Below are 17,848 nucleotides of genomic sequence, written 5' to 3' on the forward strand. Positions count from 1 at the left end.
CCATTCCCAGTATGCTCTCTGCCTCCAGCTTGCAGTTTTGAGGTCTGAGTTAGCCGTTCCTGCCACCATGCCTCCACTCTGCAATTAAGAGGTGTAGAATCGTATGCCCAATTTCTTCTATGAGTTAGTTGCCTTGGCCATGGGGTTTTATCACAGCCATAGAAAAGCAACCAGTGGGTACCCCTCCTCGCAGCCCCATCTCTGTGCAGTGGTGCGCCTCCTAATCAAGTCATGAGCAAGCCACAGTGCTGCTTTGCGTTTGCCTGCTTCTCCCACGCCTAACCACGCCCCTCCCCCCCCTCCCCATCAGGTGTCGTGGAAGTGTACCGCGTAACCAAGCGTGTGGAACTGGGGATAAAAGCCACCGCCGTGTGTAGTGAGAAACTCCAGCAGCTGCTGAAAGACATCGATAAAGTGTGGAACAACCTGATCGGCTTCATGTCGCTCGCCACACTCACAGTAAGCCTGTCAGCCAGTTCAGTGGCTGCCTGCCTTCCAGACACCTGATAGGACGCAGAGAATATATTCTTATTGCTTATTAGACGATGAGTGTGCTGACTGGACTGTGATGTTGACAGAGGTCCGAGACAGTGGTCCTAGACTGGCCTTGGAGAGCTCCAGGGCCGGCTATGCCTTGGAAAAATAAGAGGGTAGGGAGAAATCTTTATCTGGTGTGTGTGTGTGTGTGAGTGTGTGTGTGTGTGTGTGTGTGTGTGTGTGTGTGTGTATGAGTTGTGAGAGACTGAGTGTATGTGTGTCTGCGTGCACTTGCCACAGTGTATGCAGAGGTCAGAGGGCATCCATGTCTAGTCTCCCTTCCTGTCTTGTCTGAGACAGAGTCTCTGTTGTCAGCCTCTGTGCACACTAGACTGGATGTGCCCACAAGCTTCTGGAGGTGCTGCCTGCCTTCTCATCACAACACTAGGAGTGTAAACATGTGGCTTTACCACTCCTGGCTTCATATGTGTTCACATCCCACTTTGCCCATTGATGGTCTGCCAGCACCAGCCACTCTTTTTTTTTTTAAGATTTATTTATTTATTATGTATACAGTGCTCTGACTTCATGTACACCTACACATCAGAAGAAGGCATCAGATCTCTCATTATAGATGGTTTTGAGCCACCATGTGGTAGCTGGGAATTGAACTCAGGACCTCTGGAAGAGCAGACAGTGCTCTTAACCTCTGAGCCATCTCTTCAGCCCAACACCAGCCACTCTTAATTCTTACATATGCAAGGTTTACCAAAAAGTAATGGTTTGAGTTCATCCCTTCGCACCTGACTTGTTTAGAAAGCTGTGTGGTGGACCATCTGGTGCTGTCCGTTCACCACTGTTACTATTTTCCTTGGGTTCATTCTTTCCATGCTGTGAGTAGCTCTGCTCTGAATAAACAAATGACTAGCCTCCCTCTAGTGGATGGAGAAGGCTGGAGTGTGTGCACACGCGTGCAGCCTGCATGGCTGCTGCGACATTTGCCAGGTAGCATTTAAGTTCATGAGAGGCCTTGCTACCTTCTCCAGTTCATGAGCAGGTTTGCATCTCTGCAGAAGAGAAGAGTTCCTGGTGCTCTCAGCTGACATCCCAGTCCCTGTCCAGCTGTCCCATTGTGTCCTAATTAGCAAATCTCACAACTGTTAGACTGCTCTGGCTTTGCATTATTAAGTTCTTAACAAGTTTAAGTAAGGAGCCAGGGAGATGGCTTATAAAGGGCTGCACTGCTCTTGTTTGTTTTGTTTTGTTTTTTTCCTTTCGTGGTGCCAAGGATGGACCTCAAGGCCCAGGACTAGAGGCCCAAGGCTAGAGGAGTTACCTGCCGCTGAGCCACACACCCCTACCTACCTAGTTTTCTTTTTTCTTTTAAAAAGCCCTATTGATCTATTCTTTGTGCAATTACTGACAATTCTTTGTAAACTATGAATCTGATTGTTTCACTTAAATTCCGTTTAAAATCCTGCAGTGGGCCTCCATGGTCTTCAGGACTTCGGCCAAACTTCTTAGCCTAGTGTAGAGCTTTCCTATTGCAGAACCAGGCTGCACCCCTGCTGAGCTCTTCAAAATTCTCCCCAGAAGGCACCCTAATGCCCTTCAGTCCAGTCAAAGGTCCTTCCTACGTGAGTGTCTTTAACCTATTTCTCTGTCGCATCTCATAGCGCTCACCTCATTGGTTACTTCTCTTGTAATAACAAAAGATGTCATTGAAGCAGCCTGAGGAAGAGGCTGTTGGCCCTAGCGCCTCAAGCCAGAGAAGGCGGGGCCTCAAGCCAGAGAAGGCGGGGCCTCAAGAGCTCCTCTAGCTCTGGTGGGATCTCACTGTTAGTCCACAGGAATGAAATGGTGAGCCGTGGGTGCTGGTCCTTACCCCTCCTATCGCCTGGGTTCCAGCATGCTGAGTTCCATGGGTCACTGTGTTCACGGCATAAAAATAAACTTGATAGTCAGGGAAGGCTGGGTTATTGTTGGCTACAATATCAAGAAGGATTTCTTGTGTCACCTCTTGGCCTCCACCTGAGCCCAGCGCGTCTGAGGTAGCCCTGTAAGCGCTGAGTGCCTGAGGGGACTCACACGCTCTGCTGATGCCACTTCTGAGCAAGCCTCTCCAGTTCTAAACGTAAAGTCACCTAAGGAAGCCACCAGTTCAGAGCATTGTTCTTTGCAAAGGAGAAAAATTGGAACCCTCCTGAAGGTCCCAATCCAGTGTTAGTGTGAAGTAGTGCGTGGCGGCTCGTCATACAGGGTGCCATGGCCATTTTGTTGTGAAATAGCAGAACTGTCACCACATGGCTGGGAGGAAGGCTGCCAACCAGGTTGTGCTTAGTGAGAAAATCACATGTTTATAAGCATTCTCTGCCTTTATCTACCATCTTTAATGAATATTTGTTGCATTTGCAATGGAAAATAAATCTTTCCCCTGGTAGAGAAAAATTTCATTGCCTTTATGCACTCAAACCCTTTCCCAAAACCCCCTTCGGTGTTGTGGCTACTTTGCCTTCAGCCATCCTGGGTCATCCAGTTGGCTGAAGTGTGCGGTAGGGCCTTTGACTGCATTAAACCTACACAGCAACTTGGCACCCTTACTCTTCCATCATCCTCCTGATGCAGGAAGTACCAGAGCCGTCTGGCACACACTGAAAAGGGTGAGTTAGGAGGATTAAACCAAAGATAAGCGAAAGCTGTCTCCGGGGAGGGGAGTAGACTGGCAGAGCGTAAAGGGACTGAGGAACCAGCAGCAGCTTGTCATGGCTCTCTGTGACTCTGAAGTCAGCCCACTTCTGCACCGTCCCAGGGCTGGAGCAATGTACAGCCCTCCCAGTGGTTTCCATTTAGATTTGAAGGTTCCCTGCTTCGGTGGCAGTCAGTCCTCACTGTGCTTAATACATTGGGAACTAGACCCCACCCGTCCCTCCACTCAGCCGTCCTCTTCTGGTGCTGCTGGAAAAAGCTGGGTTGAAATGCACATCTTTGCTTGCCCTGAGCTCTTAGAGGAGAAAATGTCCCCAAAGCCCCAGTGCATGAGCCAAGAGCACTGTGCGTTTGTCTGTCCAGTTGGGCTGAAGAGGGACTGCCAAGTGACCAGCCTGGTTGCTGGTCTGTGTAGCTGCTGTCACCAGGGGCGACAGAAGCCATTTTCCTCTGGGTACATCTTCCCCAACTCCCAGGCTCCTGGGCTCTGCCGCTGTTCATGGATAGGGCTTGCCTCCTAGGCTCTGCTTTATCACTCCAGGCCACTTTTGCGTTCACACGCAATAAAATGCAAAAGTTTGTAACACTGCACCATGAGCTTTGTGGCTTTTCTCATCTGCTGAGTTTTGACAAATGAATGGCCCATCTGTATGGCCTGTGTCCTGACGAGAGATGGACTATTTAATCCTCCTCGTTAGCTTCCTTAGAGACTGTTCAAGTCTACTTGGCTGAAGTTTTCACACCAAGTATCACTTTTGTCCAGACCTTTTAAAAAAGAAGCATGCAATTTGATTTTGTTACTTTGAAAGCAGTTTGTCACCCATTTACCTAGAATGTTCTGCCCCCTTAATGTTTGGTGGCTCTAACTCCACAGGGGAAAACTGTGAGGTAAATGGAGAAGGGGCTTCACATCTATGCCTTCTCCTCAGACTCTGTTTGCAAGCATCCGTCCCAAGAACCTATATCTAGACTCTCCAGGGTAAGTGGCCTGGCTTTTCAGACACACATAATGGCCCAGAGATTCGTTATCTCGCCTCTGTGGTGCCTGGATGCTTGCAGAGTGTCCGTGAATACCAAGTGTTTGCCCCCTAGTTAGCCAACTCTTCAGTAGAGTTGCTGTGTTTTTACTAGGATAGCTGTGACAGAGCAATGCCTGGTCTCTGTTCAGATAGTTTCCTCTTAGAATGGGCACATGGGTCATCAGTCTAGAAACCTCCATTTGAATCACCCACTGCATGAGGAATGGCATGTATCCAACAGAAATATAAGGCATGGTTGTCATGCACTGGCCTTTACTCTAACAGAACCAACAGAGGGAGCCATATAAATGTCAAGAGCATAAAGCACCCCAACATCTGAATACTTCAGCCCAGCTGCAACACAACTCTGATAACCTAACAAGTCTGGGTGAGATGCCAAAGCCAGCAAGCCTGTCACTACTGGAGAGGCACTGACCACAGTGCACTAAACCTCTGAAAGCCAGCCCCAAACAGAGCTTGCCTTTATAAGAGTTGCGTGGTCGTGGTGTCTTTTTTAAAGGTGTGTGTGTGTGTGTGTGTGTGTGTGTGTGTGTGTGTGTGTGTGTGTGTTGCATGCCATGGCGTGGAGATGGAATCAGAGACGGTTTTAGGAGTTGGCTTCTCTCTTCCTTGCTGAGGCAGGGTCTCCCTTGTTCTAGGCGCACTGTGTACTCCAGGCTAGCAAGCTTCTGGGAGAGGCCTCCCGTCTCTGCCTTCCATCTCACTATAGGAGTGCTGGGACTCACCACTGCATTGAGCTTTGTGTGGGTTCCAGGGATTAACTGCAATTGGTCATTACACGAGATGAGCAATTTAACCTGCTGAGCCATCTCACTGGCTCATTATGTTTATTTCTGTTGGGGACGAAATTAAAGCTTAGAAACATTAAAATTTAATTGAAACTATAAAAATCAGGATTTTTGAATCTATATCGTCCTTTAAAAATTTGTTCTTCCAGCCAGGCGTGGTGGCGCGTGCCTTTAATCACAGCACTCGGGAGGCAGAGGCAGGCGGATCGCTATGAGTTCGAGGCCAGCCTGGTCTACAAAGTGAGTCCAGGACAGCCAGGGTTACACACAGAGAAACCCTGCCTTGAAAAACCAAAACAAAAAACAAAAATTTGTTCTTCCATGTATGTAATTTCTAGGTTTCAAAAGATCTAGCTGTACTGGAGTTGGGGGTGTTGCTCATGGTAGACAATGTGCTTACTGTTTTGTCTTGTTTTATTATGGTTTTGAGCATGTGCTTAATATACTTGCAGCCTTGATTAGATATATTGCCCAGCTCCCCAAAAATGGACAATAACAGAAGCAAACAAAACACCAACTGTGCCAGGCTACGGTGGCACATGCCTTTAATCTCAGCATTTGAATGCCAGAGGCAAGTGGAACTTGGTGATTTTTGAGGACAGCCTGGTCTACAGAGTAAGTTCTAGGATAGCCAGAACTACACAGAGAAACCTTGTCTCCAGAATAAAAACAGAAAACAAAACCCACCAGCTGTTCTACTTTTTTCCACCCAAAAAACCCCTGTGTGTAGTATACATCACAGTAGGGATGCACATCCTCAACTCCAAAATGTGACTTTTTTGTTGTCCGAGACAGGGTTTCTCTGTGTAGCCTTGACTGTCCTGGATTCACTTTGTAGGCCAGACTGGCCTCAAACTTACAGTAATTCTCCTGCCTCTGCCTTCCAAGTACTGGGATTAAAGGTGTGCGCCACCATCACCCAGCTTCTTAATATTTTATTAAGCTAAATGTAACATAGCAAAAACCCTTTATGATTGTGATTGTGGACTAAAGCTCCCTCTTGTGGTTGACACAGGCATTTCTCTAGTGGAAAAGGCCATCTTACTGTTGGGTGTGGGTGCTCTTCTGGTGAGGTTGCAGTGAGGTGTGGGTGCTATGATGGTGAGGTTGCAGTGAGGTGTGGGCGCTATGATGGTGAGGTTGCAGTGAGGTGTGGGCGCTATGATGATGAGGTTGCAGTGAGGTGTGGGCGCTATGATGGTGAGGTTGCAGTGAGATGTGGGTGCTATGATGGTGAGGATGCAGTGAGGTGTGGGCGCTAAGATGGTGAGGATGCAGTGAGATGTGGGCGCTATGATGGTGAGGATGCAGTGAGGTGTGGGTGCTATGATGGTGAGTGAGGTTGCAGTGAGGTGTGAGTGCTATGATGATGAGGATGCAGTGAGGTGTGGGTGCTATGATGGTGAGGTTGCAGTGAGGTGTGGGCACTATGATGGTGAGGATGCAGTGAGATGTGGGCGCTATGATGGTGAGGATGCAGTGAGGTGTGGGTGCTATGATGGTGAGTGAGGTTGCAGTGAGGTGTGGGCGCTATGATGGTGAGGATGCAGTGAGGTGTGGGCGCTATGATGGTGAGGTTGCAGTGAGGTGTGGGCGCTATGATGGTGAGGTTGCAGTGAGGTGTGGGCGCTATGATGGTGAGGTTGCAGTGAGGTGTGGGCGCTATGATGGTGAGGTTGCAGTGAGGTGTGGGCGCTATGATGGTGAGGTTGCAGTGAGGTGTGGGCGCTATGATGGTGAGGATGCAGTGAGGTGTGGGCGCTATGATGGTGAGGTTGCAGTGAGGTGTGGGCGCTATGATGGTGAGGATGCAGTGAGGTGTGGGCGCTATGATGGTGAGGATGCAGTGAGGTGTGGGCGCTATGATGGTGAGGATGCAGTGAGGTGTGGGCGCTATGATGGTGAGGATGCAGTGAGGTGTGGGCGCTATGATGGTGAGGATGCAGTGAGGTGTGGGCGCTATGATGGTGAGGATGCAGTGAGGTGTGGGCGCTATGATGGTGAGGATGCAGTGAGGTGTGGGCGCTATGATGGTGAGGATGCAGTGAGGTGTGGGCGCTATGATGGTGAGGATGCAGTGAGGTGTGGGCGCTATGATGGTGAGGATGCAGTGAGGTGTGGGCGCTATGATGGTGAGGATGCAGTGAGGTGTGGGCGCTATGATGGTGAGGATGCAGTGAGGTGTGGGCGCTATGATGGTGAGGTTGCAGTGAGGTGTGGCGCTATGATGGTGAGGATGCAGTGAGGTGTGGGCGCTATGATGGTGAGGATGCAGTGAGGTGTGGGCGCTATGATGGTGAGGTTGCAGTAAGGTGTGGGCGCTATGATGGTGGGTGAGGTTACAGTGAGGTGTGGGCGCTATGATGGTGAGGATGCAGTGAGGTGTGGGCGCTATGATGGTGAGTGAGGATGCAGTGAGGTGTGGGCGCCAGGATGGTGAGGATGCAGTGAGGTGTGGGCGCTATGATGGTGAGGTTGCAGTGAGGTGCGGGTGCAGTGAGTGCTTCCTGTAGTTAGAACATTTTGTTTTGATAAAAGCAGAAAACTTCGTGCATACAGCAAGAACTTTGCAGTTCACAACAGGGTCTGCGATCTGAGCAAGGCCTTTGAGGCAGCATTCCCTGGCATATGGTGGGCAGCAGGTACAGCACAAGCTGTATGCTGTATGTCTAACATGAGCGCTGCAGTGACATCACCTGCTGCCATGTGGAGGGGTGCCAAAAGCACCTCAGTTCATTAGCACTTGATACTCGATCAGTGTTTGGTGGGTTCATATCAGGAACCTTTTACTGTTGCCAACTTTTTGTGACTCCCACATTCAGTTAAGTGACCTCTGTCTTGGTTACAACCCATTGTTTAAGGAGCTGGGGTACTGGGCTAGAGAGATGGCTCAGCAGTTAGGAGCACTTGCTGTGTATCTTCTATTGCTGTGAAGAGACACCATGACCACAGCAACTTTTCTGACAGGAAGCATGGAATTGGGGCTGGCTTATAGTTTCAGAGGTTTATTCCATTGTCACCATGGCAGGAAGCATGGCAGTGTGCCGGCAGATGTGGTGCTGGAACAGTAGCTGAAAGTTCTACATCTGGATCCACAGACACTGGGCCTGGCTTGGGCTTTTAAAAACCTCAAAACCCACGCCAGTGACATGCTTCCTTCAACAAGGCCACACCTCTCCTAATCCTTCTCAGGTATTGCTAAACATTCAGATCTATGACCCTATGGAGGCCGTTCTCATGCAAACCACCACATTGTTCTTGAAGAGGACCCGGGTTCAATCCCATCTCCCATCTGGTGGTTAACAACCATCTGTAACTTCAGTTCCAGAGGATCTGACGCCTCCTTCTAGCATCCAATGGCACTGGACGCATGTGGTATGCAAAGACATGTGGACAAAACTCTTATACATATAAAGTAGAAATTAATAATTAAAAAAGAAATTGGTTCCAGCACTTGGGGAGGCAGAGCCAGGTGGATCTCTGTGAGTTTGAGGCCAGCCAAGGCTACACAGAAAAACCCTGTCTTGGGGAAAAAAAGGAGGAGGAGGAGGAGGGGGAGGAGGAGGAAGGAGAAGGAAGAAGAAGAAGAAAATGAGTTTTCATCTTTACTAAATATGTGAAATACATGGCAAAGTTGATGGTCAGTTTACAGCATCCTGTAGCAGGCATGACTTATAATGTTGGCCATTGATTGGTGTCATGTTGCTACTGTACATTACAATATAGTCCTCTGCTTATGGATATGTGTTTAAAAGAACTAATTTATTTTCTTTGTTTGTAGACCAGGCTAGTCTTGAACTAACTAACAAAGATCCACCTGTCTCTGCCTCTCAAGTGCTGGGATTAAAGGCATGTGCCGCCGCCACCTGGCTAAGAGAGCTAATTTTATCACTTAGAAGATTAATTTAATCACAGGATAATTTATACAGAGCCTACTGTTCTCATGGCAGATTACAGTGTGCCCTTTTCGAGTGCTTCCCTGTGCCCCGCCCTGTTAACAGGTAGCTCTTCCCAGCTCGCGGTCAGTGACGTCAGCCCCAACAGGGGTACTTTTACCATGGAAGTCAGTAAATGTTGTTTTGCTGGCTGTGTACATTTAAGAAAGTGGCTGGGAGAGCACAGGTGCTGAGGAGACGAGCCTGTGTCCAGCAGCCACTCAAGTCTTCCACCAGTGGCATTTTCAAAGTGTTTTTGTTGTTTTGGTTTAGTCAGGTCTAATTAGGGCCTTGGGAAATGGTTCAGTGGTTAAGAAAACTCGCTGTTCTTGTACAAGTCTTGGGTTCAGTTCCCAGCACCCACCTGACAGCTTAGAACCATCTTTAACTCCAGTTCCAGGGGATCTGATGCCCTCTTCTGGTGTCTGTGAGTACTGCCTACATGTGGTACACAGAAATAGAAGCAAACACAACACCCAAACACATAAAATTATTAAAAATTTAAATCACCAGTATTTATGCTGGTATTATACTTATTTATGAAAACAAACGAAAGTTGACTGTTAATCCAAAAGATGAATGAAAAAAATGTAAATATATATGCTCTGTGAAAATCATTTGGCAATATGGAATTTTCAACGAGGTATATATTCTCTGTTGTTTTGGTTTTTGAATTTTTGTTTGTTTGGTTTGGTTTGGATTTTTTTTAAGTTTATTTATTTATTAAGTATACACCTACAGGCCAGAAGAGGGCACCAGATACATTATAGATGGCTGTGAACCACTATGTGGTTGCTGGGAATTGAACTCAGGACTCATAGAAGACCAGGCAGTGCTCCATTGCACCATCAGAAGACCTCTGAGCCATTGCTCCAGCCCCTGGTTTTGATTTTTTTTTTAATTTATTTATTATATATAGATGTTCCACCTGCATGTACACCTGCACACCAGAAGAGGGCACCATATCTCATAGATGGTTGTGAGCCACCATGTGGTTGCTAGAAATTGAACTCAGGACCTCAGTAAGAGCTCTTAACCACTGAGCCACCTCTCCAGCCCTGTTTTAATACTTTATAAATATGAAGTGATGTCCAGTGCTAGCATTCTTGTGTCTGGCTTGCTTAGCAGCATAATACTGAAATGCAGCCATGTTGATCAAATATCACTTTGCTCCCTCGCTGAGTACCAGTCTATTGCATCCACACACTACGGCTTGTTTATCCATTTTCTTATTACTAGACACTTGCTAGTGCCAGATTTGGCTAATATGGATACAGTTGCTATGAATGCTTATTTTGGAACAAGATTTGTTGACATATATTTTCCTTTCTCTTAGATAAATAACTAGGAATGGAATTGTAAGCAGCTGTGTATTTAACCTTCTAAAAAATTGACAGCTTCTTTCAAAATTGAGAGCTACCCCCTTAATCATGGCACTACACTTGCCATATTTCATAGATTTTTGTTGGTTGGTTGTTCGTTTGGGGAAAGATAAGCTATAGAAAGCCTATCACGAGCTGAGCATAGTACTTAGCCTTAGCCTGCAGGGCAGATAGCCCATTTGCTGTCTGTAGCTCCTGACTTTCACAGCTCTCCTAGCGTTACGCTGGGCTGTACGTCCCCACCATCTGTACCTCTGACCTTGGCAGCTGCAACTCAGCCTGAACCAAACTATGCTATCTTCTGTCCTTGGGCTTAAAGATAATCTCCTCATGTGCCCAGCCCTCCCTCCTTTCATCCCCTGTGCTGCCCAGGGCCTGTGGAGATTGCCCCCTGGCCAGCCCTTCCCCTCTCTGCTGTGTAGCAGTCACCTAACCGAAGCTGTGCCCTGAGGACTGCGAGGCCCCCTGTCTCTTGGTGACACTGCCTTGAGAAGACGGGTTATGCCTGCGATGCTTGCTTGGTCCTGTCACACCTCCTTCCGCTCCATTCTGGATCCTTCATGGTCCAGCCTCACCTCCCACCCCCTCCTTGGCTTGGCTCCCACCCTCAATCCCCTCATAGCTGGACTTCTGCTTAGCCGTCATTGCTTCGTGCTGCTGTGCTAACATCCTTCCCTTATCCTGCTTCTCCCAACCCACCAACCCATTAACTCATCCCCTTCACCTCCCGTGGTCTCATCAATACTCAGACGGGATGAGGTGAGGTCCAGGAAGCATTCTCTTGGTGAAATGCCCCTGTTGAATGCCTGGACACTTGGTAGTTACCCCACAATAATTAATACAGCACTAATGACCCTGCATTGCTTGTCACCCTCTAGCTCCCCCCTAGACCACGAGGTTCCCCCAGGCTAAAGAGTGGTTCTCTCCCACTGGCGTGGCTAGCAGCTGGCACATAGCCGGTCCTTGGCAGGGCCTGGAGACAAAGCACTGGTGCTATTAGTTGGCTTAACTTTATGGTTGACCTACATAGTATTCAAAATTCTGTATTCTGACCCATCTTTCCTTGTCATCCTCAGCCAGATGAAAATTCACTGGATTTTTCCTCCTGTATGTTACGGCCTGGGATTAAAAACGCTCAGGAGCTGGCTTGTGGGGTGTGTCTCTTAAACGTGGACTCCAGGAGCCGGGTAAGCCCTTGCCTTCCTCCCCCTTCAAGTGGTAGGGTTCATCCCTAACATGACTTGGGGACCAGCCCAGTGTAGCCCCCTTCCACAACGAGCTCTGTGACCGGCCCTGGGCATGTTGAAGTCTAGAAAGTTCCATAGAAGTGATGTGTTTTTTCCACGGGGCAGTGGGGGAAACAGCTGAGGGAGTGGACAGAGTCCTTCCCTCCTGGTGAGCGTGCACTCATCTCATGGACAGGGCGGTGGGAGGGAAAATGTAGACCAACATGGATTTACCTGGAGGCAAGAGGCCTGCTTTAGGGACTTCGGTTTTAGGGTTTTTTTTGTTGTTGTTGTTGGTTTTTTTGGTTCTGTTTGGTTTTGGTTTTGGTTTTTTGACCTTATGGTTTCAACGTTTCAGAAAGAAGAGAAGCCCGCAGAAGAACAGCCTAAAAAAGTATGAGCCAGTTATGCGTTACTGTAGCATCTCCATCTCAGTCTTGTGTTGCGAGAGGACAACAGACAATCCTGTTGTCGTCCTGGACCGTGCCAACCGTGCATCCCCCACTGACTCATTTTTGTCCCCATAATGTTTGGTCAAGTCAACTAATGCATCGTGTGGAGCCACTGCTGTGCTGTGTGTTTGTGTGCTAATCAGCTTCTAGCGGTGTTGTTATTTTTCTTGGCCACGAGTCAGCACCTTCTGGAAGTCGTAGTGACGTAGAGATGGAGAGCTTCAGGGCTCCGCGGATGGCAGGCAAAAACAAGTCATTTGGGCTTTAGGATTTTATCTGCGAGGGGCTGGAGAGATGGCTCAGTGGTTAAGAGCGCCACCTGCTCTTCCAGAGGTCCTGAGTTCAATTCCCAGCAACCACATGGTGGCTCACAACCATCTATAATGTAATCTGATACCCTCTTCTGTAGATAAAGCGCTCATATTGCAATAAATAAAATAAATAAATCTTTTTTTAAAAAAAAAAGATTTTATCTGCGGTGTTTGAGAAAACAAACTGCAGAATGTTCACGTGGGTGACTGGAAGCACAGATGAGGGGACTGTTGACTCAGGTGTCGGCTCGCAATGGCATTAGACTAGTGGTTCTCAACCTTCCTAATGCTGCGACCCTTTAAAACATCTCTTCACGTCATGGTGACCCCCCCCAACCATAAAATAATTTTGTTGCCACTTCATAACTGTAATTTTGCTACCATTATGAACCATAATGTAAATATCTGATATGCCGGATATCTGATTTGAGACCCCCAAAGGGGTCACTACCCACAGGTTGAGAACCACTGCATGAGACAGCAAGAATTAATATCAATGGATTTCTAGCTCTTTTAAAAAATTTTTTTTAATCCTGATAGGACTGTAATAAGCCACAGACCTCTAAGGGGACCATGTTATAGCAATGACAGCCTCCAGGGAGGGCAGCCCTTACAGTAAGGGAACCAGCCACCCACAGCTCTTGACTATTTTAATTCTAATGTCCTGCCCTGTCTTTCACTCCTGTAACCTCCGTCTGCTTTTTCTGTGAAGATTGAGCCCTTTACTGAAACTAGGTTGAATGGTACTGGCTTTTATACCTTTAATTAGCAGTAGAATAAATAAATAAATAAATCTCTCCTACTTGAATCCTATAGCCACCCGCTCAGCTTTTGTCTGTGTGTGCCATTCGGGCCTCAGCCTCTGTGACAACCTGGGGAGTGCCCATGGTGGCTGCCGACAAGCTCTTAGATGTAGGAAGACCCTGACTTGCCCCCGTATTTTCTATTTCTGGCAGGCATTCAACTCAGAAACGGATAGTTTCAAGCTGGCCTATGGAGGACACCAGTATCACGCCAGCTGCGCCAACTTCTGGATCAACTGTGTCGAACCCAAGCCCCCGGGTCTCCTCCTGCCAGACCTGCTCTGAAGAGCTGCTCGGTGAAGCTCTAGCTGATGGTTGGTTATTTCTGTCACATGACTTGGGGTGACAGGGATCAATAAATAGAATGCGAGCACTGCAAGCCCCCTCCATCAGTCTCTTTGAAGCATTCCCCAAGAGGTAGGGTGGGGAAACTGCAGCGGCGCTTCCCACCAGACAACCCTTGGTCACTAGTTCTGCCTGCCCCTCCTCAAGACTTGAGGTAAACTGTTAGACCCAAACTGCACGTGGCACCGGAAGCTTGCTTGCTCATCTTCCCCTGGTTTGTGTTGATGGCGATATTGGTTTGTTTCGTTTGTTTGTTTGTTTGTTTGTTTGTTTTAAGGATAGGGTCTTGATGAATACCCCTGGCTGACCTTGAATTTGCAGCAATCCTCCTGTCTCTACCTCCCAAGTGCTGGATCACGGGCACAAGCCACCATACCCTGTTCTTCTTGTTCGCTTAAGATATTTTAAAATGGTGGACCACAGTTCTCTGTGAGGAGTAATCTGCTGCTAAAGTATTTAAGGTGTGAAAAATAAACAAAAGAAGAAAAGTAAGTTATCCTAGGACTGGAATCCACAAGTTTGTGTCCAGCCAGTGCCTGTTTGTATCTCAAACATTATGGTCGCATGAAGCAGAACACATTTTTACTGTAGTTAGTTTGTAAGTACTTGAAATGAATAAAAGGGGACTTGTGATTAAACTGATGCTGTCCTGCTAAAGCAAACGCTATGCCCGTCTCCAGGCAAGGAGGACACTGCTCCACCTCCCGTCCTTCCTCACCCTCTCCCCTTCCTGAAGCTCGGCTCTCAAGGAGACCCTGCCTGCTTTGACAGGCCCAGAGCCTGTGTCTCGGATGCACGCCCTTCTCTTTGGAGCCTTTATTGAGAACCTGCTGTTTGGCCTCAACATCAAGACTGGTATAAAGCATGGTGGTTTTCCTCTAGACGAAATCCGTAAGAGCCACAGGATGAAGTCTCCTCATAGTGGCCTCTCTCCACATTGCCAGAATGACTGCGCGGGGCCAGGAATGCTGGACTTTGCAGTACTTCAGGAGAAACCTGAGAATAAACTCAGGGGGAAAGTGGGGTTTAGGACTGCAGCTGTGGTTCTCAGCCTTCTGGTGCCGTGACCCTTTAATGCAGTTCCTCGTGTCTAGTGTGGTGTCCCCCGGCCATAAAATTATTTTTGATGCTACTTCATAACTGTAATTTTGCCTGTTATGAACCATAAATATCTGTGTTTTCCAGTGGTCTTACACAACCCTTGTGACAGGATCACTCAGTCCCCCAGGGGTTGTGACTCATAGATTAAGAACCACTGGCCTAATGAGAGGAACAGCAAGGTGTGTGTGTGTGTGTGTGTGTGTGTGTGTGTGTGTGTGAAGGGGGGGGCAGGCGGGAGAGGGGAGAGAGAATTCAGATGCCCCGAATTCAGTTATCAACAGCACTGTCTTTTTGAAGGAAAAAGCTCACAGTGGTGTAGGAATTTGTCGCATAAAATCAAGAGAAGGAAAGCTTAAGTGGTTAAAAGGTGTCACTCCTAGGAGAAGGCAAGCAGGCTGGGACACCTGTTTCTCTGGCGTGTTGGCCTTGGGCTTTGGGAAGGACTTTGCACCTTACATGCTTCACTGACCTCAGTTTTATTTGGAAATCTAAAGCATCGGCTTTTGCCTGTCCCACAGCTGCCTTTACGTAGTTTGTCATTTCCCCTTCCAAGACAAAACCAGAGGGAATTCTGTGCTGTTCCACCTCGTACCTTGTTTATTTTCTCCAAGATATGGATGCTTTCCAACTCCTTACGCAGCTTCTCCTTGGCCTTGCTGTAGAGCAGAGTGCAGGGAGAAGAGCTGATGAATCCGGTTACTCATCCGTTCCAGGAGACGTCACCTCCAGCTGCTAACACCCAGCCAGCTGTCTGTGTTGTGACCACATGGCCTTCCCCTCCCCAGGGCTGGTGGAGTGTGGAGGCTCCACACTCACAGGTGGCCTGGTGGACAGGTCCAGCAGGTTCTTCAGACAGCCCCACTAGTGTCTCACCATAGCCCAGAGTAAGAAGCAGCCTCTCCAGTCTGTATTCTGGATTATTCCCTCTCAGCACCTATAATAGGATTGACCTTAGTACTAAAAGGGTTCCCAGTTTAGCTGTCTTTACACTGCTGAAGCATTTTCTGGAAATGCTATGTGAAGTATTTTCTGCACAGTAGCCTGTATCCATGGCGTCGGTTAAAGTGCCTGTTGGCTGGATTGTCTCCGCTCTTAGACTTACTCCAGCATGTCTCAGTTAAAACACCTTACCATAGAGTTAGTCACTCCTTGGGAAGGGCCAGAGGGAAATTCAGAGGATGTAGGCAAAAGGCCTTTACCATGAAAAGTATTGGCTGTTTAATGCTTCCAACATTGTTAGATACCCCCACCACGGGGCTGGGGGAGTGCAGACTGTTAGCCGGCCGGTTTTCTTTGCTGGCATATATTAAAATGACTCACGTTGCATTCAGCTTCACCTCAGCTCAGCTCTTGTTAGCCAAGAGCCCGGTGTCCTTGGAAACAGTAACCAAGGTTACTTATCTCCACACTGCGCATTGTGTCAGGCAGCTTCACCTACTGCTTGAATGGCGACTAATGAGCATGTGGGTTTGGGGGCTGCACCTCACTTTTTCTGTCCCGTGAGTTGGCACGTGCGACCTGTGTGGACATGGCTTGAGACAGAAGAGGCCCGAGGTGCACTCGGATATCATCTGAGCCCGCCTTCTCTGACTCCGCTTGCTAGCTTTCCACCTGAGATACACAGTTTAAGTTAATATTTTGTGTTGCTATACATATTTTAGGTGTTTGGATTTTTGCTTGGTTTTATTTTTAGTCTTATTTCCTGTTTTTTTTTTTCTATTTATGTGTCATCAAAAAGATTTCTTGAAAACAGAGATTGGAGATGCCTGCTTTGCATCAGGGACTGGCTGCTCTGAGAATCCTCCTAAGTCCCTTCGGAGTCAGACTTCGCCTATGTGAACAGTTAACGAATGAACTCTCACATTTTCAGACATTTGTCATGAGGAAGGGGCCATTGGAGCCTGCTGCAGAGATTCCTGCAAATGTCAGAATACAGTCAAGGTGTGTGTGTAGCCTGTGGTTTTGTGTCTAGATTGGGTACCATTTCCTTGGGGGAAAAAATGCACCAAATAATATTGAAAAGCCTCCTCCTTCCACAGTCCTGCCAAGGATATGGGCCTTATGTGAAATATCTCATAGGTTTTCTTTAAGCCACTTTACTTTTCTAACAAAGTATCATTATAATAAAATGTTTACTTAGTTCCATTCTTTATATGGTGAATATACTGCAAGTGGCTCAAAGAGCGTTAGCTGGTGACCTCTCTCGGGTAGCTGTGGCTGAGTTAACCTGATGAGTGTCACAAGCCCGCCGTGAAACAGCCGTCTTGTATGTGATGTGAAATGTGGTCCCATACGGTAAAGGATGGTATGCACAAAGCTTTGCCCCCTTGTCTACATTTTAATAAACACATTCTAATTGCTGTGTTTATACACTGTAAACCTGGGTGTCTAAATCTTTTCAGGGTCCGTTCTGAGGTAGCCCCTTCTCCAGAAGGGGAGACTCTGCTGGATTAGGATTCCACAGGTGAGTCAGTAGACAAACACAGGGCGAACACTTGGAAGGGTGTGAGCCTCCCAGGTGCTCAGGGCAGCTTTAGTTACTTACAGTTCTAATGTTCACCAGGATGTCTTTTGGCAGGGGTGGTGGTGGTGGTGTTCCTGTGTCTGCATGTTCCTGTCAGAGGACAGCCTTGGGTGTCATTCCCCAGGTGGGGAGGGAGCAGCAGCCTGGCTGGCTGCCTAGAAGAGCCCAGGGATTCTGCTGTCCCCACCTGCACAGTGCTGAGGTTACAAATGTGTGCTGCCCACCTAACATTTATTTATTTATTTATTTCTCCTTTTATTGAAAACCAAATTTGTCAGGCGTGGTGGCACACACCTTTGATCCCAGCACTCGGGAGGCAGAGGCAGGCGGATTACTGTGAGTTCGAGGCCAGCCTGGTCTACAAAGTGAGTCCAGGACAGCCAAGGCTACACAGAGAAATCCTGTCTCGAAAATACCAAAAAAAAAAAAAAAAAAAAAAAAAAAGGAAAAAGAAAAAAGAAAGAAAATCAAGCAAAGAAAAGAAGGCCCTCTTAGTTAACATGATCAGAGCTCGTATGAACTCAGAGACTGAGGCAGCACACACAGGGCCCGAACAGGTCTGCACAAGGTCCCTCTGTGTATATTATGGCTTCCAGTTTAGTGTTTTTATGGGATTCTGGAGTATGTAAATGAGTGGGTCTCGGATTCTTATGTCTTCTCTTGGGCTCTTTTCCTCCTGTTTGTCTTATCCAACTCTAATGCGTGAGTTTCCTGTTTAATCTTATTTCAGTTTATTATCCCTTAGGCGCCTGTTTGTT

General features: G+C 47.7%; 2 protein-coding genes and 1 long non-coding RNA gene across 14 annotated transcripts in view; all 3 read left to right on the forward strand.

Moving 5' to 3' along the window:
- Positions 1–14,094, forward strand: part of SYNRG (synergin gamma) — a 74,729-nt gene extending 60,635 nt beyond the window's left edge. For 6 of the 11 annotated variants that reach the window (XM_084750484.1, XM_084750487.1, XM_084750489.1 and 3 more), the window contains 4 exons: positions 311–459; positions 11,405–11,515; positions 11,913–11,948; positions 13,274–14,094. In XM_084750484.1, the coding sequence (XP_084606610.1) occupies positions 311–459; positions 11,405–11,515; positions 11,913–11,948; positions 13,274–13,405 (428 nt within the window). In that variant the 3' untranslated portion in view covers positions 13,406–14,094. The remainder of the gene's footprint in view (positions 1–310; positions 460–11,404; positions 11,516–11,912; positions 11,949–13,273) is intronic. The other 5 variants (XM_084750488.1, XM_084750485.1, XM_084750491.1 and 2 more) reach the window with 1 other exon arrangement.
- Positions 5,372–11,394, forward strand: LOC311579724 (uncharacterized protein). 2 transcript variants are annotated; one of them, XM_084750551.1, is made up of 4 exons: positions 5,372–6,194; positions 6,323–6,363; positions 6,397–7,257; positions 7,361–11,394. In XM_084750551.1, the coding sequence occupies exon 3, from the start codon at positions 6,507–6,509 to the stop codon at positions 7,254–7,256; it is 750 nt and encodes a 249-aa protein (XP_084606677.1). In that variant the 5' UTR covers positions 5,372–6,194; positions 6,323–6,363; positions 6,397–6,506; the 3' UTR covers position 7,257; positions 7,361–11,394. The 2 variants fall into 2 exon arrangements, with proteins under 2 accessions (XP_084606677.1, XP_084606678.1); XM_084750552.1 differs by having other exon boundaries at positions 6,496–11,394.
- A 708-nt stretch (positions 14,095–14,802) lies between the features above and the next one.
- LOC311579736 lies at positions 14,803–16,926 on the forward strand. Its single transcript, XR_014773236.1, has 2 exons — positions 14,803–14,916; positions 14,953–16,926. It is a non-coding gene; the product is annotated as an uncharacterized lncRNA (long non-coding RNA).
- The last annotated feature ends 922 nt before the right edge of the window (positions 16,927–17,848 follow it).

The sequence above is a fragment of the Acomys minous genome, assembly GCF_964271855.1.
Source record: "Acomys minous genome assembly, chromosome: 12".
Lineage (NCBI taxonomy): Eukaryota > Metazoa > Chordata > Mammalia > Rodentia > Muridae > Acomys > Acomys minous.